The sequence below is a fragment of the Maniola jurtina genome, chromosome 27 (assembly GCF_905333055.1).
Source record: "Maniola jurtina chromosome 27, ilManJurt1.1, whole genome shotgun sequence".
NCBI classification, from domain to species: domain Eukaryota; kingdom Metazoa; phylum Arthropoda; class Insecta; order Lepidoptera; family Nymphalidae; genus Maniola; species Maniola jurtina.
The window spans coordinates 3,045,944-3,069,490 of record NC_060055.1 but is presented as its reverse complement, the minus strand read 5'-3'; the positions used below and the strand labels follow the sequence as shown (position 1 = coordinate 3,069,490).

General features: G+C 38.0%; 2 protein-coding genes across 7 annotated transcripts; one reads left to right on the top strand and one right to left on the bottom strand.

Annotated features, from left to right (window-relative positions):
* Positions 1-9,055: 9,055 nt before the first annotated feature.
* On the bottom strand, positions 9,056-16,194 carry LOC123878956 (zinc finger protein 2 homolog). 2 transcript variants are annotated; one of them, XM_045926350.1, is made up of 5 exons: positions 15,884-16,194; positions 14,903-15,377; positions 12,570-12,624; positions 11,252-12,171; positions 9,056-9,717 (listed from the first exon to the last, which is right to left on the bottom strand). In XM_045926350.1, the coding sequence occupies exons 1-5, from the start codon at positions 15,958-15,960 to the stop codon at positions 9,265-9,267; spliced, it is 1,980 nt and encodes a 659-aa protein (XP_045782306.1). In that variant the 5' UTR covers positions 15,961-16,194; the 3' UTR covers positions 9,056-9,264. The 2 variants fall into 2 exon arrangements, with proteins under 2 accessions (XP_045782306.1, XP_045782307.1); XM_045926351.1 differs by having other exon boundaries at positions 12,570-12,621.
* Positions 10,736-22,732, top strand: LOC123878957 (isochorismatase domain-containing protein 1-like). Of its 5 annotated transcripts, none has more exons than XM_045926354.1 (5): positions 10,736-10,741; positions 18,085-18,265; positions 19,000-19,206; positions 19,564-19,680; positions 22,249-22,449. In XM_045926354.1, exons 2-5 carry the CDS (start codon positions 18,134-18,136, stop codon positions 22,411-22,413), a joined length of 621 nt encoding a protein of 206 aa, XP_045782310.1. In that variant the 5' UTR covers positions 10,736-10,741; positions 18,085-18,133; the 3' UTR covers positions 22,414-22,449. The 5 variants fall into 5 exon arrangements, with proteins under 5 accessions (XP_045782310.1, XP_045782309.1, XP_045782312.1 ...); XM_045926353.1 differs by lacking the exon at positions 10,736-10,741 and adding an exon at positions 22,627-22,732 and having other exon boundaries at positions 18,041-18,265; positions 22,249-22,431; XM_045926356.1 differs by lacking the exon at positions 10,736-10,741 and adding an exon at positions 20,734-20,856 and having other exon boundaries at positions 18,041-18,265.
* The last annotated feature ends 815 nt before the right edge of the window (positions 22,733-23,547 follow it).

Genomic DNA, 23,547 nt, shown 5'->3' with positions numbered 1-23,547 from the left:
GGTGCAAATTTCAGTAGATTAGTTTAATTCAAAATAATTTTGAAGATTATCATGCTGCTAGTTAAACTGCTAGTTTTTTGTACGTTGGAATGCTAGAAACATCACTGTGCTTGTCACACTTAAAATTTGTGAAAAGAATAGAAACTCTTCACTACCACCTCGTGCCAGAACCACCCAGAACTACCCAGAACGCCCGTCTTGCAAGTAGTTCATCTTTTCTAGGAAACAAAAGGATAAAGAAACTATGCCTCTCGTTCACACTAATCATCATTTCTATTTGCATTGTTGGAATAAGGAAGGATGTGAAAGAGAGGCATAGTTTTTTTATCCTTTTGTTTCCTAGAAAAGAGGGCGTTCTGGGTAGTTCTGGCACGTGGTGGTAGTGAACAGTTTCTGTTCTTTTCACAAATTTTAAGTGTGACAAGCACAGTGATGTTTCTAGCATTCCAACGTACAAAAAACTAGCAGTTTAACTAGCAGCATGATAATCTTCAAAATTATTTTGAATTAAACTAATCTACTGAAATTTGCACCTTGATATGAAAAAACAATTATAATACCAGAATTACGAAACAAAGAGTAATGTGTTATACCTCATTTTAATTGGCATTAAATCAGCAAGTTTTTCTGATACAGGGTCACTTTTCCGTAGTACATTTTTTTTTCACAGTGCGCTTTTAAAGTGACATTAAATTTTTGGTAACGCTTTAAAAGTTTTGGAAAAAAATTAATTGCTCTTGTAATTTGGCACCCAGAGCCTCAATAGAAGGTTTGTAGTGCTGATACATTATCTAGTAATGACACAGCATCGTTTGTTTTATTATCTTTTATCTCATTTTTTTTAAATTAGTCTAATTGTAAGAGAATCTGGTATTTTGTTAAAAATCTCAAAAATATTCATAACTCTTAGGGCAATTTAAATAAGGCCATGCTGTAGAAATATTTTTTGCTGGAAATGACCTCCTCTATCTCCCTATTGCGTTTGATCCACGACTTTTTGACCACCCTGTATATAATAGTATGGAATATCATTGTAAATTGAACAATTGAAAAGAGCAACCGCCGAGTTTCTTGCTGGTTCTTCTCGGTAGGAACAGCATTCCGAACCAGTGGTACATTATTTTGACAATTCAAAAGAACTTGTAAAAGTTTATTTGAATTAAAATATATTCTCTATTCTAATCTATACCTTATAATTGGGAGAATCCTTTTTCCTCTATGGATCCTTAAAACCTGTGTTACTTCAAAGTACAAACAGTTAAAAGGGCTCTCTCCGTCACTTACTCCATACAATCGTAGTCTCAATTTCATTTGAATATTAAGCAACCAAAGTCCATGAAATGCAGACATATTCCAGAAACTAATATCTGCGCCTGTGGTGTTTTAGATTTTTCTAAAAATATATTATAGTTTTTAAATTATAGGGGCTCAAAGATTTGTACGTGAATTTTTAAGACCGCGTAACTTTGAAACCGAATATTTTAACGGAAATCTGGAAAACCACAGGCATAGGATATTAGTTCCCGGAACGTTTCTATAAAATTCCACTGAGTATGATTGGTTAGTATTCCAATGAGAGACGAACTACGTTTGTATGGAGCGCGTGACGGAGAGACCCCTCTTATTGCATTGCCATAAGTAAAATTAATGACACTTTCAAACGTGGGCAAACAAAAACCGTGGAACGGAAGACGGCTAAGATTAATTACATTTTAATTCGCCATTTTGTTTCGGTTTTGTCACGGACGACGCGCGCGGGCACGCGGCGCGGTCTCCTTTGAACCGATTTTGGGTTCCGTACCCAAGTACCAAGGAACCCTAAGCTTTCGCTATCCCTTCGTCCGTGTGTCTATCTGTTAGCAAGCCGTATCTCGTGAACGTTTTCCTAACAACAAAATATATGTAACTAGCTGGTGCCCGCGACTTCGTCCGCGTGGATTTAGGTTCTCCAAAAAACCCCGTAGGAACTCTTTGATTATCCGGGATTAAAAGTTGTCTTTCTCAGTTTCCGGGATGCAAGCTACCTCTGTACCAACATATAAATCAGCTAAACGGATGGGCCTTTAAGAATCCCGTGGGAACTCTGATTTTCCGGGATAAAAGGTAATCTGTCACTCTTAGTACCTTAACTATTCCCGTGCAAAAAACTGGGCAAGTGCGAGTCTGACTTGCAAACGAAGGGTTCCATACCATCGTGCAAGATTAACCTAACACTTTTGTGTAGAACGCTGCAAGTTAATGATGGACAGCACCATCTATGTGTTTAGTAAACTAATTGTTTTTCATTACATTTTAATTTTGATGATAGAACCATAAATTCACGTTTTTCGGATTATTCCCTTTATTTATGCTATAAGACCTACCTACCTGCCAAAATTTTATGATTCTCGGTCAACGGGAAGTAGGTTTATAGGTAGGTTTTCTTGACAGGCACGATAGACGGACAGACAGATAGTCAGTCAACAAAGTGATCCTATACCTAAGGGTTCCGTTTTTCCTTTTGAGGTACGGAATCCGTTGCGGCGTGATTGAAGGACAAACCAACTTCAGCTTCGGTACCCATTGAGCTATGTCGGTTACTCTGGTTCTCCTACGAATCTCATGTTTATTCTACATCATACAATTAATATACAATTCATTGTACACAAAATCATTCAAGGCACGTACGGTTAAGTATAATCCAAGCTATTTTTTTCCGCAACCATTGTCCATTGTTCAACGTTTTCCGCGATGTAATAATTACTTAGTACAATTACATGTTTTTTTGCGTTTGATAGTAAAAGTGGATTAAAAGATGTAACGGTTTACGTACAAGTAGTTGCGTTTGTATCATTGTGTACAAGGAAAATTTTGTTAGGGAAACTGCTGTGAAGTCAAATGAATGTTTTCAACCCCCGACCCAAAAGAGGGGTGTTATAAGTTTGACGTGTGTGTCTGTGTATCTGTCTGTGGCATCGTAGCTCCTAAACTAATGAACCGATTTTAATTTAGTTTTTTTTTTTTTGTTTGAAAGGTGGCTTGATCGAGAGTGTTCTTAGTGAGTGTTCCAAGAAAATTGGTTCAGCCGTTTGAAAGTTATCAGCTCTTTTCTAGTTACTGTAACCTTCACTTGTCGGGGGTGTTATTACACCCACATACATAATTTACACTTGTATTTTGTTTGATTACATATGGCAATGGTAGGTACTTAGTACTTAACATTTTTTTTAACAAGCACTAACTGACCCGCCCAGGCTTCGATCGGAAATTCGAGGAATTCGAAAACCGGCCAAGTGCGAGTCAGACTCGTGCACCGAGGGTTCCGTACTGCAGTCGTATTTTTTAGGGTTCCGTACATCAAAAGGAAAAAACCAGCCAAGTGCGAGTTCTGACTCGAACTTGGCTGGTTTGTGGGCACTTGGCGTACTACGTCGTCAACGATCGTCATTGAACGATGGACGTGTCGTTTTTTTGACATTTTGCACGATAAAACAAAAACTATTATGCATAAAAACAAATAACAATCTGTTTTAGAATGTACAGGTAAAGCCTTTTCATAAGATACCCCACTTGGTATACTAAGTAATCTTAGTTTGAAAGTTTAAAATACTACCTAATTATTTGTTCATGACATTTTAATTTTTTTTTGTGATGTAACCACAAATTCACGGTTTTCGGACTTTTACCCTTAAGTTTGCTTTAAGACCTACCTACCTGTCAAATGATTCTAAGTCAGCGGGAAGTACCCTATAGGTTTCTTGACAGATACGACGATGACAGAAGACGAATTGATCTTATAAAGGTTCTTTTTTACCTTATGAAGTACCTACGGAACCCTAAAAACGTGACTTAGATCTTAGATAATTATGCTTCTTTTTATTCAGATACAAGTTAGCCAATCTCACCTGGTGGTAAGTGATGATGCAGTCTAAGATGGAGGACATTTATACTTATATAGAATCTTATCATTGGATCTGTAATTTGTCGGATTACAAGGTACTCTTTTGTAAAAAAATCCGGACTATAGGGGGTCTTAGGCAGCACTCTATAATCCGAAAAATTTGATAGTTTTAACACTGCCCTGCAAAACGTTTGTCATCTGCAGCTCGCTCCAGCAATGCGCGGGACTTCAATTACTATTAAACATGGCACAATATTGTATATCAAATCTTTGAAAAGAGCATCCGCCGTGTTTCTTGCTGGTGGATTACCGGTGGTCTACTGTATATCTAATCAGTACCTAACCTAACTACCTCAGCATGTTAACAATCATTAATTTCCCCCAAAAGATATTTCGCCAACAAAACATTAAAACCTGTACCGTCCATTAACTAATTAAATTATCGTACGCGCGAACGCCTTTGCCGCGGGCGCCTTGGGAAAAAAAAGTAAAATAAAAAAGTAAAAAGTCAAACGGAAAGCTTTGGCGCCACTGACACTTCGCTTTTGTAGATCAGCCCCGCCCACGGCGCCGTGTGGTTCACTCTACGGAGAGTGTGCGCGGTGCTTATAGATGTCAGATTATATTTTTACCCGACTGCGGCAAAGACAAAAGGAAGGGTTATGATTTTAGCAGTCTATGTATGTTTGTATCCAGATTCTGTGTTACACCGTAGCGCCTAATCTACTGGGCCGATTTTGATGAATGAAGTGTCAATTGATTCGTTGTCAAGGCCCGGGTGACAGGCTATGTTTTTAACCCCCGACCCAAAAAGAGGGGTGTTATAAGTTTGGCGTGTGTATCTGTGTATCTGTCTGTGGCATCGTAGCGCCTAAACGAATGAACCGATTTTAATTTACTTTTTTTGTTTGAAAGGTGGCTTGATCGAGAGTGTTCTTAACTATAATCCAAAAAAATTGGTTCAGCCGTTTAAGAGTTATCAGCTCTTTTCTAGTTTTCTTGTAGAAAAGAAGGTTAGATAACCGTTAGGTTCATAGTATTATGTCAATTGACAAATGTCAAGCTGTCAAGATGGACGTTGCCTTGATACATAATTATTTATTTGAAAATGATGTTTTGGAAAACTCAGATACTTTGGATCGTAGGCGCGGAATGTCCAAGAAAATCGGTCGGCCGTTTGAAAGTTATCAGCTCTTTTCTAGTTACTGTAACCTTCACTTGTCGGGGGTGTTATAAATTTTTAATTTACACTTGTATACGAAAAAAAATGACCTAACGGATGTTATATAAAAAAAAATAGGGGCCTCCAAATTATTTTTTTTGCGTTTGTATCGAGTGGGATGTCAAATGAAAGAGGAAAAAATTCTGAATTGTGACGTTGTGACTAAAGTCAGTTCACGATAGTTAAAGCATAAAGCCTCTTTTATAAACGTCGAGGCTTCGGCGTCACTGGCACGCGTCAAATGACGCTACATTTGACGCTGGGTAGCCTATGAATTGGCTATTTTTCTTTGACTTCACGTTACCCATAACCTAATATTTGATATATCGTCGATTCAGGGTTGAACCGAGCGCGAGAGTTATAAATTATGTATTAATGTCGCAAGGGCGTGACTCCAGTGATTCACTAAGGGCACCGAGTCTGCTTGGTAAACGCTGATGAAGGCCCACGTCTCATTTTTTTCTCACATATTGTTTAAACGTTAGCCATGCTAATCATGACTAATACTCCCCTTTCCCCTCCAATTAAGCACTAAGCTTGTGCTAGGAGCTGGTACGACAATAATGCAACGGGTGGGGTTTGAACCGCCGACCTTTCGGAATTCAGTCTGCGCCTCATCCGTTGAGCTATCGAGGCTCAAATTTTACTTAGGCATACGACAAAAATAAATTAGGCCCTGCCTAATCACACTATAATATTATAAAGGAGAAAGTTTGTATGTGTGTGTGTGTGTGTGTGTGTGTTTGTTACTCCTTCACGCAAAAACTACTGGACGGATTTGGCTGAAATTTGGAATGGAGATAGATAATATCCTGGATTAGCACATAGGCTACTTTTTATCCCGGAAAACCAAAGTGTTCCCACGGGATTTCAAAAAACCTAAATCCACGCGGACGAAGTCGCGGGCGTCAGCTAGTCCCTACTAACCAAACCTGACTCACCAAATATTAGTTACTTTTATCTATTTTTCCCAAAAAAATTAACCTAACGGATGTTACACCAAAAAGTAGTCTCCAAAAATTTTTTTTGCTATTGCGTCGAGTGGAATGTCAAATGAAAGAGGAGAAAATTCTGAGCTCATGAATATATAAATAAACTAGGTACAACATTAAAATATATCAAGCGACAGAAAAACAATTTTACTCTAATATTTTCGGTGTTTATTAAGACTATCGCAGTCGGGTTTTAGTTTTTTATGATAGTGGAAAATTAGTGGTAGGTATATGCCTAAGATCTAAACGATACATAGGTAAACTAAATACCTATAAAATAAAAAAAAAACCCAACATAATATCAGCATCTCCCGGTTTCCGAAAACCCCCAGACGTATCATTACAGGCGTCCCTACACGCAATTTCTTTTTAAAAAACCCTCCAAATCTCTAATTTACCGAAAAAATTGTATCATTCATCCCTTTTTAGGTTTTTTTTCTATTTTTTGTTTCCGAGCGCGTGACTCTTGACTGACTGTTTCAGCCCGAGGCGGTCTCCTATCTTGAACGCAACCGCAAGATTAAAAAAACCGGCCAAGTGCGAGTCAGATTCGTCCACCGAGGGTTCCGTATTCGGGTATTTTTTCCGACATTTTGCACGATAAATCAAAAACTATCACACTAATATTATAAAGGAGAAAGTTTGTATGAGTGTGTGTGTGTTTGTTACTCCTTCACGCAAAAACTACTTGACGGATTGGGCTGAAATTTAGAATGGAGATAGATTATACCCTGGATTAGCACATAGGCTACTTTTTATCCCGGAAAATCAAAGAGTTCCCACGGGAATTTTAAAAACCTACATCCACACGAACGAAGTCGCGGGTATCAGCTAGTTATACTGCATAAAAATATTGAGGGTATACCATTTGGTATAGTTATCTTACTTTGGAAATTGAAACACTTTTTTTTTAATGATATAGTTAACCATTAATTGATTTTCAGATTTATTCCTGTACTTACTTGTACTGTAAGACCTATACCTACCTGCCAAATTTCACGATTCTAGGTGAACGGGAAGTACTCTTTATGCTTCTTGATTCTTTCTAGACAGACAGACAGACAACAAAGTGATCCTATACGAGTTCCGTTTTTCCTTTTGAGGTACGGAACCCTAAAAGTAAACAAAGATGGCCGACAACGCGTGCGTTTCGGCGGGAAGGGCTTTCAAAAAAACATTACTTTAAACCTACCTGGCCAGCGCCGCGCCGCCGGTCGAAACAAAGGTAGATAGGTACCTATTAATAGAGAAATGGTCTGGATTTGAGTTAAGGCGTACTAAATGGGTCTAACCGCGAAATTCAAATTTAATTAATAATAGCCTTAATAGCTCAACCGGTAAAGGAGTGGACTGAAAACCGAAAGGTCGACGGTTCAAACCCCGCCCGTTGCACTATTGTCGTACCTACTCCTAGCACAAGCCTGACGCTTAGTTGGAGAGGAAAGGGGAATATTAGTCATTTAACATGGCTAATATTCTTTTTAAAAAATAAAATGGTTTTTCGCAATTTGTAAACTAATACGACAAAGTAGGCTTATGGCATTCTATTTCATGGCAGTATAACATAAAAATCTTAACTTGAAAGTGTTCAGGAAATTAGTCAAAATAAAGAGTTTGACATGAGTAATTAGTTACTCACAAAATAGTCGATACTATAACTAATTTCTCAAACTGGACCCTTTCTAGTAAAGATTTTTATATAAACCTGTGAGGATGATACTGCCATTGGCGCAATTAAAGTGCCATAAGCCTACTTTGTCGTATTAGTTTACAAATTGCGAAAAACCAAATTAAATTTGAATTTCGCGGGCAGACCCGTCTCATGCACATTTAAATTAATTTTTTTTGGTAGGGAAGTTTCTTTCGCAATAACAGTCTGATTTTTAACCGAATTCAAAAAAGGAAAAGGTTCTCAATTCGTTGGAACCTATTTTTTTAGGAATCCTGACGTTTTGCCTTGCATGAGCTTGCTTTGCCCTCGTGACGATTGCTATCGTATCGGTAGATGACAAATGAAAATCCGGTCAAGTGCGAGTCGGAACCCTCAGTGCGCGAGTGTCACTCGCACTTGGCCGGTTTTTAGATACCTTCTACAATTTCTTCTATAGCAGGAATTCTCAAATCGCTGTGGGAATACGGTTATTGGCTAAATAAAACGAGATTTCATTTATAATACATTAAAATATATAATAATAATACATTACACATCACGTGTGTGTGTGTGTGTGTGTGTGTGTGCGTGCGTGCGTGCGTGCGTGCGTGCATGCGTGCGTGTGTGTGTTTGTTTAACCCCCCACCCAAAAAGATGGGTGTTATAAGTTTGACGTGTGTATCTGTGTATCTGTCTGTGGCATTGTAGCTCCTAAACTAATGAACCGATTTTAAATTAGTTTTTTTTTGTTTGAAAGGTGGCTTGATCGAGGGTGTTCTTAGCTATAATCCAAGAAAATCGATTCAGCCGTTTCAAAGTTATCAGTTCTTTTCTAGTTACTGTAACCTTCACTTGTCGGGGGTGTTGTAAATTTTTAATTTACACTTGTTAGGTGCATGAGACGGGTCTGCCCGCGAAATTCAAATTTAATCTGTTTTTTCGCAATTTGTAAACTAATACGACAACGTAGGCTTATGGCATTTTAATTGCGCCAATGGCAGTATCATCCTCACAGGTTTATATAAAATTCTTTACTTGAAAGGGTCCAGCTTAAGAAATTAGCTCTAGTATCGACTAATTTGTGAGTACCTCATGTCAAATTACTTATTTTGACTAATTTCTTAAACTGAACACTTTCAAGTAAAGATTTTTATGTAATCCTGTGAAGATGATACTGCCATTTGCGGAATTAGAATACCATAAGCCTACTTTGTCGTATTAGTTTACAAATTGCGAAAAACCAAATTAAATTTGAATTTCGCGGACAGCCCCGTCTCATGCACCTTAAGAGTTTTCTCCAGTGTGAGTCCTCATGAGTGTTACTAAAGAATGCTTATGTACACTTTTATACAAGCAATGCTCGCAAGAGAAGAGTTTCTTTCCAATATGAGTCCTTATGTAGACTTTAAGATTATTTTGTTTTACACATTTATAGTTGCAATGGTTGCATAAATAAGATTTTTCTCCAGTGTGAGTTCTTGTGAAATGACTTGTATATGCATTTTTATAGTTGCAGTACTTATGATAGTCTTTTGCCAGTGTGAGTCCTCATGTGGACTTTAAGATAACTTGCATCTGCACATTTATAGTTGCAGTGCTCACAATGATAAGGTTTTTCTCCTGTGTGAGTCCTCATGTGGACTTTAAGATTACTTGCAACTGCACATTTATAGTTGCAGTGCTCACAATGATAAGGTTTTTCTCCAGTATGAGTCCTCATGTGGACTTTAAGGTTATGTGAAATTGAACATTTATAGTTGCAATGGTTGCATGAATAAGGTTTTTCTCCAGTGTGAGCCCTCATGTGGATTTTAAGAGAATTTTGATTTAAACATTTATAGTTGCAATTGTTGCATGAATAAGGTTTTTCTCCAGTATGAGTCCTCATGTGGACTTTAAGGTTATTTGAGATTGAACATTTATAGTTGCAATGGTTGCATGAATAAGGTTTTTCTCCAGTGTGAGTCCTCATGTGGATTTTAAGAGAATTTTGTTTTAAACATTTATAGTTGCAATTGTTGCATGAATAAGGTTTTTCTCTAATGTGAGTCCTCATGTGGACTTTAAGATTACTTTGTTGTAAGGTGCAGCGGGGCAATCTCGACAGCGGGAAATTTCAACTAATCTTAATAACTTCTACATTTTACTTTATTTGAATAAGTGCCATCTATGACCGGATAGCTCAAAAGCAATTTAATAATTTCTACATAGATGACACTGCTAGACCCAATACTGTTTGATCGACACGGCCATTTTGTTTTCTTCTCTTTTTCTTGTTTGCACGTGCTAATTAGTGTCTCATATTTTTGCGAAAAAAAGTGGTAATTAATTTGTTTTTCGAAGATTTTCAAAGGTAAGACATTTAATTAAAGCCTATTTCATGTTTTTAGCTATTTTTTTCTGTTGTAACTTGCGTTTTAACAGCATTTTGGTGTGAGTTTGAATAACCCCACCTGGATTGTAATGGCGGCTAATGTCAACTATTTTGCAGTTGAAATTGCCCCACCAGATTTTATATGGAAATGAACAAACACTAGTGATGTGCATGCTTCGATATGTTTTGTCGATGTAAATACGTTACAAATATTTAACTTGTAGCTATATTATTGTAATCTTTCTATTCGCATGATTGCAACACGATTCAAATCGATGAATTTCGAGAGATTTTTCAATTTCTTACTACTTTATTAATTTATTGCAGATGGTTCGCCACTATAGAAAAAAAAAAAACGGACAAGTCATACACAATGGCAGATTTGCAGCACGCAGTGCAAGATGTCAAAAATAAAGTAATGATGAGTTACCAAGCTGAAGAAATATATGGCATTCCTAGATCAACCATTGCGTAACGTTTATATGACCGATTGTAGATTTAGGACGAGGGGTGCTCTGGTTCTATTTTAAATACATATTCCTTTCTTAAAATTAAGTTTTGATTTATGATTAGTGAGTAGATATAGTACCTTTAGTAGATAGCAGACCAAAATTATTTATTGGTGTATCTATCGACTTATTTTTTATTACGTTCCCATCACTATTAACTATGGCGAGCAGTCGAAATTACCCCGCCTAAACCTTTAACGTGTTTTTATTCAGAAATGAGTCTAGCTGCATAAATGACAAGATTCAATTTAGATTACCATCCCTATAAAGAACTCTGCAACTGACTAACATCAAGCTAAGAGCTCTAGAAGAGAAATTATAATTAATAGTTGAAATTGCCCCACGGAGGGGGAATTACAACTATTTTTGCCTATTTTGACAAAAACACATTTTTAAGCCTATCTATTGAATATTTTTCAAAATGAGTTTGTAAAAATAATACACAGATAATGACTCTGGAGCGTCAATACATTACATTTTTAATAAAACTATATCATCTAATATTTTTATACCTTCAAAGTTGTGGTTTAGGTTTTACCAGTCGAGATTGCCCCGCTGCACCTTACACATTTATAATTGCAATGGTTGCATGAATAAGGTTTTTTCCCAGTGTGAGTCCTCATGTGGACTTTAAAATGACTGGCATTTGCACATTTATAGTTGCAGTGCTCACAATGATAAGGTTTTTCTCCAGTATGAGTCCTCATGTGGACTTTAAGCTGACTTGAAATCGAACATTTATAGTTGCAGTGCTCACAATGATAAGGTTTTTCTCCAGTGTGAGTCCTCATGTGGACTTTAAGATGACTGGCATTTGCACATTTATAGTTGCAGTGCTCACAATGATAAGGTTTTTCTCCAGTATGAGTCCTCATGTGGACTTTAAGATTACTTGCATCCGCACATTTATAGTTGCAGTGCTCACAATGATAAGGTTTTTCTCCAGTGTGAGTCCTCATGTGGACTTTAAGATTACTTGCATCTGCACATTTATAGTTGCAGTGCTCACAATGATAAGGTCTTTCTCCAGTATGAGTCCTCATGTGGACTTTAAGATGACTTTGTTTTACACATTTATAGTTGCAATGGTTGCATGAGTAAGGGTTTTCTCCAGTGTGAGTTCTTGTGTGCTCTTTGAAATGACTTGTATATGCACTTTTATAGTTGCAGTACTTACAATGATAAGGTTTTTCTCCAGTATGAGTCCTCATGTGGACTTTAAGATGACTTGAAATTAAACATTTATAGTTGCAATGGTTGCATGAATAAAGTTTTTTGCCAGTGTGAGTCCTCATGTGTTTCACTAAGGAATACTTATAAGTAGTTTTAAACAGGCAATGTTCACAAGAGAGGAGTTGCTTGCCAGTGGGGGTTATCCTGGCCTTCTTCAACCTACAGCTCAGAGCAGTATCATTCGGATCAGTGACTTTAGCTTTATTTAAAGATTGTTGTGTTTTTGCACTGAAGCACTTCCCTTCCTCTGAAGAGTCTTCATCCATACACATGTCTTCAGTTTCTGTGTGTTTATTCTTCAAAGGTGTGTCTGAAAAATTAAATAAGTAACTGAACCACCAAAGCAAAGTAACACAAAGTTAAATCCATACATCCATCCATACCATTTTTATGAAATTTGGCTCAGAGTTAGCTTACGAGTACATCCTGGGGAAGAAAGTGACTCCATCGAGCGTCTTGTAGGGCAAGGCAAGGTGGAGGGTACCAGAGGGCGAGGAAGGTCGCCAATGCGATGGACCGACCAAATTAAGTCCCCTGTGGGCGGTGCCGTGCACGAGTGCTTCAGACTATCGACCTAGCAGGGAGAAGTGGCTAATACTCGTGAAGCGTATAACATCTGCACTCAAAAACGTCACTTCGTGATGCCCACTACCACTCTGCCAAGAGCGTTGCAACGAAGAACAAGAAGAAGACATTCTTCACACTTACCAAGTGTTTGAGAATTGTTTGCAGATGAACTCACTCCAGCTCGAGAAGGCTCCTGCTGAAAACAAAATATACATAACTATATTATATATATCATAATATTAATATATATCATATAAAATTTGATCAATAAATTTTCATTCCTTCATTCATTCATTCATAATATTAGTTGTTAGCCACCACAGTCTACTACCATAAAATTACAGGCAAGCCTCTACTTTCTTGAAAAGTTACAAAAAGTTGGAAAACTAGCTCCTGGGTCCTGAACGGATAGTTATTGGAGTTTTCCATCAGTCCATCGGAAATCTGGAACAGCTTTACACCGAATACCAAGGTACTGGAATTGGTCCACAAAGAGAGAACTCATGTCCACCATCATTTGAAGAAAGGACGCTTTCTTTGGGCATTTACAGAGAAGGTCAATTCTCATTCCCAAGATTAGTGTTGGAAGGGAGAATTGCAGGCAAAAGAGCTCAAGGTCGCCAAAGACGCAAATGGTTGGATGATATACGCTCCGCCTCAGAAAAGTGGGAAAGTCATTTGTGGGAATGAGTGTAATAATAAAACTAGCTGATGCCCGCAGCTTCGCCCGCGTGGATTGGTCAGATCCCCCGCAGCATCAGGATTGAGGAGTTGGAATCCAAATTTTGTATAAAACAATGTCACAAAGTTCCTCTACATAAAATAAATAAAACAAAGACACACAAAGTTCCTCTATCGATTAAAAAAGAAATGACGCAAATCGGTTCAGAAATTTCGGAGATTTCGGTGTACATAGGTAGAAAAACACAACTCCCTTCTTGAAAGTCGGTTAAAAAAGTAGCCTATGTTAAACCCTGGTCAATCCTCTACTTGTATGTGAAAATCCCGTCAAAATCAGTTCAGCCGTTCCGAAGATTAGCCTTTTCAAACAGACAGATAGACAGACAGACAGTCAGACAGACAAAAATTTTAAAAATGTGTGATTCAGTTATGGTATCGTTCAAATAACCATATGACCTTAATATGTGGTATTTATTTCGAAATTACAGACAGACACTCCAATTTTATTTATTAGTATATAGAGTATAGATTCCAGTCTATATTAGACTTGCCTTTACAAAAGTTAAAAATCGAAGATTATGTAAATGTTAAAAAAAGCATGGATTTAACTCGCTCCAGCAATGCGCGGGGCTGCAATTGCTTGTAGGTATAGTATGGAATATTAGTTTAATAATATTAGGTTGCATAGTATGGAATATTATTGTAAATTGAACTATAGAAAAGAGCAACCGCCGAGTTTCTTGCTGGTTCTTCTCGGTAGGAACGGCATTCCGAACCAGTGGTAAATTATTTGACGATTCAAAAGCACTTGTAAAAGTCTATTTGAATAAAAATTTATTCTATTCTATTCTATTCTATAAGGGGGTGGACAGAGCTTAGTTACTTGAAGTTGAAAGAGGTGGCTTTAAATAGAGAAGCTTTTCGGATGATGATCACCAAACTTCGTTTCCAAGAAAGCTGATCGGAAATCTCAGTAATAGCCCGGAGTTAGCATATTTGTGTATCCCGTCCTGCATCCTGTTATGCCTCTTTGCTGTCTGTATTAGATAACCATGATAAAACTGTCCCATGACGAAACTTAACTAGAGTGAGGGAATACAGCCTTAAGGTAGGCTTCAATTGAGATACAAAGTCTATATAGACGCACTCTATATTCCCTCACTCTCATAGTTCAGTCTCTTCATGTCACAGTAACTATCAGGGTTATCTGATTTGACTCTGGCATCCAAAACAAACCAATCAACTTTCCACAGCTACCATAGAGAAGACCCGCCCAGCTAAGCTCAGGTGGGATTTCTGAAAATCTTTTCAAATTCCCAGGATCTATGGTATAAAAACCTACATGCAAATTCCTGTTTTTCAACCCAGCACTTTCTAAAATACAGTGTGAATTCTTTATTTTCTGACATCTCTTCAGGTTTTTAATCAATAAATCACATCAATCTGTTCTTCCATTGTGGTGTAACTGAAGGACAAACTAAAAAGTTTTTAACCCCTGATCCAAAAAGAGGGGTGTTATAAGTTTGACGTGTGTATCTGTGTATCTGTCTGTGGCATTGTAGGTCCTAAACTAATAAACTGATTTTAATTTAGTTTTTTTTCTTTGAAAGGTGGCTTGATTGAGAGTGTTCTTAGCTATAATCCAAGAAAATCGGTTCAGCCGTTTGAAAGGTATCAGCTCTTTTCTAGTTACTGAAATTTCACTAGTCGGGGGTGTTATAAATTTTTAATTTTTACTTGTATAGGACGGATAGAAGGGATGATATAGATGTACACCAAGAATATTAACTTACTTTACTATCATTGAAAAAGAAATTGTTTATAGTAGCTTCATCATGATTGTATCTCAAATGTTCCATTTCTGAACCATCACATAACTCATGCTTGAACACTTCAAATTGTGAGTCGTAGACATTATAGCAGGTCTCCGTGAAGTCTTGGTCTAAGGTCTCTTTAAACAGTGAAGTTTCATTGTTCTTGCAAAGCATAGTCTCTGGTAGTTCATCTTTTATCACAACATTGCCAGTGACCATTTGTACATCTTGTTCCTCTACATCCATTGACTTCTGGTTTGAATCAGATGATTCCAAATCATTAATAACAAAAGGAACAGCTTCGGGTCGCATTTTCATTAACCCACTTCTTGTTACACTGAAGTCCTCAGCTAGGAAATGCTTTGAGCAAACTGCAGCCCCACGTGGCAAGTGGGACTCCTGTTTACCGAGCGCTTGGAGCCACAACGCCCGGACTTTGCGTGAGCTGGGAAATCTGTAACAATATTGCTACTTAAATATGGGTTGGAGTTGAGTAGAGGCCGTGTCTAGATGAACAGAGTGTAGTGCATCCCAGCAAGGTAGTGACATCAGGAATGTGGTTAGCTTAGTTTGAAGTCAAAGATAATGTTAGCCCTATAAAGAGGTATAGGTACAACAGTGAATGCATATTGGATGCGGATGGTAAGATATGTTTTTATACTTGACACTAATATATCAGATTTGTATAATATCTATATACTAATAAATAAAATTGAAGCCTTTGTCTGTAATTTCCAAATAACAACCTCAACTGTACTTTAACTGAATCACGTTTTTAAAATTTTTGTCTGTCTGTTTGAACAGGCTAATCTTCTAAGCTGTGGGCAGTGGGCACGGGGCAGGTCATGTCTGTCGCAGAACCGATGGCCACTCGAGCAGAAGTGTTCTGGAATGCAAACTGCAGACCGCATAGGTACCGCCTACCGGTTAGCGCACTAGTGTAGTAAAATGAATTCTTACTTGTGAAATGTAATTCCCACAGATTTAGACGCGAGACTTGATTTGTTCTCGCAAAAAGGCACATAACACTGCATCATAAGTTTTTATTTTCTGTGTTTTTTTTCGTTTTGTTGCGACTTGTGCTCCGGAACACCGCTCCGGTAGGAGAGGACCCGTATGTAAAAAGTATCCTGTGGAGAGGACTCAGGACTGAGTTTGGCACCTGGGACTGAGTTTAATATTTACAGACTGTAATTTTTATTTATATGTAAAATGGTAAATATTATATTGTTCTACCTGCTGCTGCTATTTTTAAATCCAAATTCCAAACTAACAATTCAATGCGTGCATGCTTAATTTTTTTTTTTTTTAAATTTATTTTACGGCCCTGGATACCAGTCCTTTAAGCCCTTTCAAAAATTTACAAATACTAAAAATACAAAATTGCTTATAACTAATTAGTCTAACGTTTTTAAACTTTATTTATAGTATTGCATATATAATTAAGTCTATTATAGACTGTGAAATTTCTGTCTTTGTCTGTGTAGTTTGCTTAGTCTGTGAGTATGTAGTTTGGTTTTTTTGATATTATGTCAGACATATCGTCGTAGTTCAAATAAGTAGTGCGAGTTTCCCTCCAGAAACTCGCACTACTTATTTGAACTACTTTTGAGTAGGTTTCTTTTTTGTTCCTCTCCATTCTCGCTGCCTTTACAGGACACTTTTTTGATATTGCAAGATCCCCCACAATTGCTGCACTTCAGTGTATCCGTCGTGCAGTCCTTGTAATGGTGTTCTTCAGCGCACCGTGAGCATATTTGCTGATTTTTACAAATTTTCCCATAATGGTTAAATTTCATACATTTAAAACATTGCATCAAAGGAGGAACATAAGTGAAAACTTTGTATCTCCAGTTGTCCAAATAAATATACTGCGGTAGACTAGTACCGCTGAAAATTACACTGATAGTGGACAGAGGAATTAGCTCCTCTCCGACTTTTTTCAAAAATCTTTTTACACCTATTACTTCACTTTCCGAGGAGAGTTTATTGAATAGTTCCTGATTGCTAGATTCTTTTGGAATAAACCTAACCACCCCCACCCTTTCCACAGAGGACGCCGGGATGAACGCTCGAAGTTTATGAACTGAAAGGCACTCGTGCTTCAAAAAGTCATTAGCCGCTGTTGCTTGTTTGAAGACAAGCATAATTTTAGTAGCGTTTATGCGCCTACTTTCACTTATACCTTTTACTTGTTTAAAATATTTGGATACCACCAGGGGATTTTTGTTTCCTAGTTTGATATCTTCTGTGCTTTCTACGTATACAGGGAATTCAGAATTGGTACTAGTATCGCCGTACGCCCGGCGATACCCTGGTTTTATAAATGGTTTGTATTTTGCACCATCACTTTCAGAGGGTTTCTCCTTTTGCATTTTCTTCCTCTTTTTGCCCGCTGCTGGCTCTAAATCACCGCCGTCACTATCTTATACCACAGTTTAACGAAAACTATTTACAAAATGTACTATTTACACTCAAAAACTATATTTTTTTAACAATTTTCAATTAAAAAGCGCACTTCGCGTTTCCCGCCAAAAACGCAAGTCCGCTTAATTTTTCATTTTGACATTTCCAAAGAGTAATCACTACGTTAATTTCTCTCAACATCACCAATATGACCAATTACTGGGCTGTGGCCGTCACCACCACATCGTCACTAGTCTGTGGTCATCAGAGTCATCACGTAAAGAGTAAAATGTAGGCAGAGACGTGCTACCTAAACATGATTGTGCACTTCAGCTTTAATTCCCTGCAAAAATAAATTCTGTTGCATTAGCATAAAGTCCAATTTCTAATACAATTATGCTAAGCGGAAAAGCGTGCCGAGCGAGAGGTCTCTAAATTGGAGTGTGTCACTGTCTAATGGATTGCAAGCATAAAAAAATATTTTCTATGGTAGGTACGAATTATGATGTAGCTCACAAAGTTCTTAAAACTGACTGAAAAGCGCTGGGGGTGCCGTGCGTATGTCGGCGAGCGCCGGTACAGACGGGGTCCATACTTGTATAGTTTATCTAACTTGTTACAAATAACTACAAACTTGACATTGCCTAATCTTTGTAAAGCATGACGAGAGAAAAAAAAAAAAAATTTGATCACAGTAATCTGTGACAGTAATGTCACTGACCTAAACTATGTGTTATTGAAATCTGTTTTTGGAGTAAATTGCCCGGTTATCTCAAGCAAAGAAACAAAGTAATTATTATAGAAATGGCACGAAATATTCTTAAATTGGGTGCCCTAGAAGCTCAAAGAACCGCGTTCCTACTATGTGATGTGCAAGAGACATTCCGACCTCACGTGAAACATTTCGCCGAGGTGGTCAAAGTTGCAAATAAAATGGTATTTATTTTTATTATTTACTAGAGGATGCCCGCGGATTCGCCTGCTTGGATATTGGTTTTTTCCCGTAGGAACTCTTTGATTTTCCGGGATAAAAATTAGCATATGTCCTTCCCCGGAATGTATCCCAAGTCTACCAAATTTCGTTAAAATCGGTTAAGCGGTTGGGCTGTGAAAACGTAGCAGACAAGACACACTTTCGCATTTATAATATTAGTATAGAAGTATGGATTATTCGTTACGTAATAATTAAACCCCGTTTATATGACGATGACGTCTTGATAAGGGTAGATAGATAAGAATCAAGAATGGCATTGATCTTTTATATAGAAGAAAATTGTAATAATAATGATTGATGCAGGTTTTTCAGAATTGAGCTACAGATTTGACTAGTAATCTTCATACCTATTATAAATTTTTTAACCCTCAACCCAAAAAGAGGGGTGTTATAAGTTTGACATGTGTATCTGTCTGTGGCATCATAGCACCTAAACTAATGAACTGATTTTAATTTAGTTTTTTTTGTTTGAAAGGTGGCTTGATCGAGAGTGTTCCTAGCTATAATCCAAGAAAATCAGTTCAGCCGTTTGAAAGTTATCAGCTCTTTTCTAGTTACTGTAACCTTCACTTGTCGGGGGTGTTATAAATTTTTTATTTACACTTGTAAACAGAAATGTAGCTTTCTTCGAGGACTTTCTTAGCTTAGTTTAGTGAAAGAACTTTTTAAATTCCAGTTAGAAGCAGCAAAACACTTCAACATACCAGTATATGTATCGGAACAGTATCCTAAAGGATTAGGACACACTACAAAAGACATTAAACTAGACAGCGCAAAGCTTGTATATGAAAAGACAAAATTTTCCATGTATACTCCGGAACTACAGGAGAGATTGAAGACGGATGTGCCAAATTTGGGCTCAGTTGTGCTGTTTGGTATTGAGGTAAAAAAAAAAATAGTATTTTTATGGTTCCACACCTCAAAAAGAATAAAGGAACCCTTCTAGGAGCACTTAGTTGATTGTCTGTCAGTCTGTCTGTGTGTCGTATCTGTCAATTTCGGTGAATCAAAAATTGGTTTTCATCAAGCGAAAAAAAATGTTTTTTTCGCTAGCATATAGGGTAACATTGTTTAGAACTTATTGGGTAGAGTAGGTACTGATATATTTTAACTTTTTTTTAAATCTTAAAAATAAGGAAATGGGGGGGGGGGGGTTGTCCCCTTTAAACCATTTTTGTGGTGGGGGCTATCTCAAAAACTGAATTAGTTGGGTAATGTATAGATTTATTTTCCATTACAGGCACACGTATGTATAGAGCAAACTGTGATAGACTTGCTGAATGACGACATCACGGTACACGTTTTGGCCGACGGAGTCTCCTCAAGGTCCCTGATGGACAGGGGATTAGCTTTGCAGGTTGGTGTTGGCGTTGGTTCTCATGTTTTTCTCTACACTAAAGCCAAAGTCAAAGTCAAAATCATTTATTCAAAGTGGGTACAATTGTACTCCTTTTGATGGTCAAAATTGTTTTTGTATGATATAGTGGTGATAATTAATTACGTAACTTAAAACTAAAGCTACGAGGGTTACAAAGGCTAAATTGAGAGCATCTGCATCTTTCTCTTTTTCACTCGACTATGGCAAGGCCAAAAGGAAGGATTATGACGACTTCGTCTGTGTTGGTGTTAGCTGGCGGGCGTGTTTTGCCTTTTTGGAGTGTTTTTTTTGTTAAAACTGACTGGAAAGCGCTCTAAGGGGGTGCCGTGCGTATGTCGGCGAGCGTCGGCACAGACGGGGTCCATGATTGTATAGTTTAACTAACTTGTTACAAATAACTACAAACTTGACATTGGCTAATCTTTGTAAAGCCAGACAAGAGAGAAAAAAAAATGTATGTATTACCCGTGCGCATTAACATGGCACCTGGCTCGAAAACAACCCCTCCTCCCACTTCCCCGCGCGATGCCCCGCTCTCGCCGTGCCGCTACTGGTCTCGCACGGCGCGGCGGCTCGGCGAGAGCGGGACAACGCGCTGGGAAGTGGGAGGAGGGCTGTTTTCGAGCCAGGTGCCATGTTAATGCGCACGAGTTATATGTAATTTTGTAATTATGTGTGTCCCGCCATAGCGCCTAAACTACTGAACCGATTTTGATGAATGAGGTATCAATCGATTCGTTATTATGGTCCGGGTGACATAGGCTACATTTTACATGAAAAAAATCAACCTGACGGATGTTACATCCAAAAAAAGTGGGTGTCACACCAATCGCGGAAGAGTATTCCAAACCTTAGCCATGCATATGAGGAATGAAGACGCAAAACGTTTCGTGCGTGCAGATGGAATGTCGACAACATAAATGCTCTCAAACTAAATTTAACTTAGATTACTTAGTCTAATACTTAGAACTAAATTTAGATTACTATAGTAATCAGACTAAAAGTTAAGGTTTAATAAGTAAATGTTTTTAGCGCATGCAATCGCTGGGCTGTTTCATAGGCACATCGGAAAATGTGCTTTTCAAGCTGCTAAGGAACAAGCAGCATCCAGCATTCAAGCATATTTCCAAGCTATTTAGAGAACCCACTAGCGATGTTTTAAGCTATGACGTTATGTCTAAGCTTTGACTTGTGTATGTGTTTTTATTCTAACTTTTATCATCACACTATATATAACTAGCTGATGCCCGCGACTTCGTTCACGTGGATGTGGGCTTTTTTTAAAATTCTCGTGGGAACTCTTTGATTTTCCGGGATAAAAAGTAGCCTATGTGCTAATCCAGGGTATAATCTATCTCCATTCTAAATTTCAGCCCAATCCGTCCAGTACCTAGTTTTTGCGTGAAGGAGTAACAAACATACACACACACACACACACACACACACACACACACACACACACACACACACACATACACACACACACACACACACACACACACACACAATATTAATAAAGGCGAAAGTTTGTGTGTATGTTTGTTACTCCTTGACGCAAAAACGACTTGACGGATTTGGCTGAAAGGAATAAAGATAGATAATATCTTGGATTAGCGCATAGGCTACATTTTATGCCGGAAAATCAAAGAGTTCCCATAGGATTTCGAAAAACCTAAGTCCAAGCGGACGATGTCGCGGGCATCAGCTGGTACTTAATATTATAAATACGAAAGTGGGTTTCTTTGTTGGTTTGTCCTTCAATTACGCCGCCAGAGAGCAAAGATTGACCTGATTTTAGGGTTGCTTACCTCAAAAGGAAAAACGGAATCCTTATAGGATCACTTTGTTGTCTGTCTGTCCGTCCGTCGTGTCTGTCAAGAAAACCTATAGGGTACTTCCCGTTGATCTAGAATCATGAAATTTGGCAGGTAGGTAGGTCTTATAGCACAATAACTATACCAAGTGGGGTATCAATTTTGATTATCGTGTAATACCCGAATACGGAACCCTCAGTGCGCGAGTCTGACTCGCACTTGGCCGGTTTTCTTTACATCGACATACTTGAAGACCTGGATAACGACATAGGCTACTTTTTATCCTGTAAAAATCCGTTGTTCCAGCAAGATTTTTTTTTAACATATCCGGCGACGATGGATTAAAAATGAAGATGATGATGATAAATGAAAAAAAAGAAAAATTTCCCTGTCCGATGGTACCCACTCTAGGTAATCCTGTGTGGTGGGTACCTAATTCGCACTAACAATATACCGATAGCGTTCACCATAAATATTTGATGAATGAAGTTCCATTCCATCAGCCTGTATGCGTCCACTGCTGGACATAGGCCTTTCCAAGAGCGCGCCACCAAACACGGTCCTCCGCCTTCCTCATCCACCCGCTCCCCGCCACCTTCTTCAGGTCATCGGACCAGCGGGCCGGAGGTCGTCCCACACTGCGCTTACCGGTACGCGGTCTCCACTCCAGAACACGTAACCCCAACGGCCGTTTGACGATGAATGAAATAATGAAGTTAATAATTTTTTACAGCGTTTTCAACACATCGGCTGCTTCGTGGGCACATCAGAAAACGTTCTCTTCAAGTTGCTGAAGGACAAAAACAATCCTGCATTCAAAGCCATATCCAAACTGAATTTAACTCCTACTCCGGATCAATTCGGACACAACGATCAGGGCTACCTTGATAAATTATAAACATTTGTTTTTATTAAAGAATATTAGCCATTTGAATCATGACTAACATTCCCCTTTCCCCTCCAACTAAGCGTAAAGCTTGTGCTAGGTGTGGGTATGACAATAGTGCAACGGGTGGGGTTTGAACCGCCCAACTTCCGGATTTCTGTCCGCTCCTATAACCGTTGAGCTATTGAGGCTTTTAATTTTAATTGTAGCTTTTAATAATTGTAGGTACTTACTAAAGTCATACCAAGGAACGCATAGTCTAAAGTGAATAGGTATCTTCTAGGCAAGCGCGCTCCATCTTAGGCTGCATCATCACTTGCTAGCAGGTCTGATTGCAGCCAAGCGCAGTTTTAAGGTGGATGCGACGGGTCTGCCCGCGAAATTCAAATTCAATTTGGTTTTTCGCAATTTGTAAACTAATACGACAAAGTAGGCTTATGGCATTTTAATCGCGCCAATGGCAATATCATCCTTACAGGTTTATATAAAAATCTTACTTGAAAGTTTAAGAAATTAGTCAAAATAATGAGTTTGATATGAGTTACTCACAAATTAGTCGATACTATAATTAATTTCTTAAACTGGACCCTTTCAAGTAAAGATTTTTATATAAACCTGTGAGGATGATACTGCCATTGGCGCAATTCAAGTGCCATAAGCCTACTTTGTCGTATTAGTTTACAAATTGCGAAAAACCAAATTAAATGAGGTTGGCGAATTTTGACCCAGCATTTTAAAAACAGTTCAGATTCAGAAATCATTTAAAATTAATAGTATTTTTCAGACTATTTTTCTATGTAAGCCTGATACTTTTAGAAGATGGGGATCAAAAATGTAATTATTCACAAGCACACATTATAAATAATCGTTACATGGCAATACAAGTGAATATCTTTTTTCTCCCAACTTTATTTGATAGACTTTGATGAAGTTTTTTGTTAGACTGGTTTATTAGAACAAGCATGAGAAGTTTGATTCGTGAACGTGGGCTTGAGGCTCACGGTTCTGTTAGTTTGGGTCTGAAACTATGGAATTCGCCAATCTCCTTTGAATTTCGCGGGCAGACCCGTGTCATGCACCTTAAAGTTCCCAAAGAGGTCCAGGTCGGAAAATCGGAGTTCACAATTCATAATCAGGGGTCCAAGA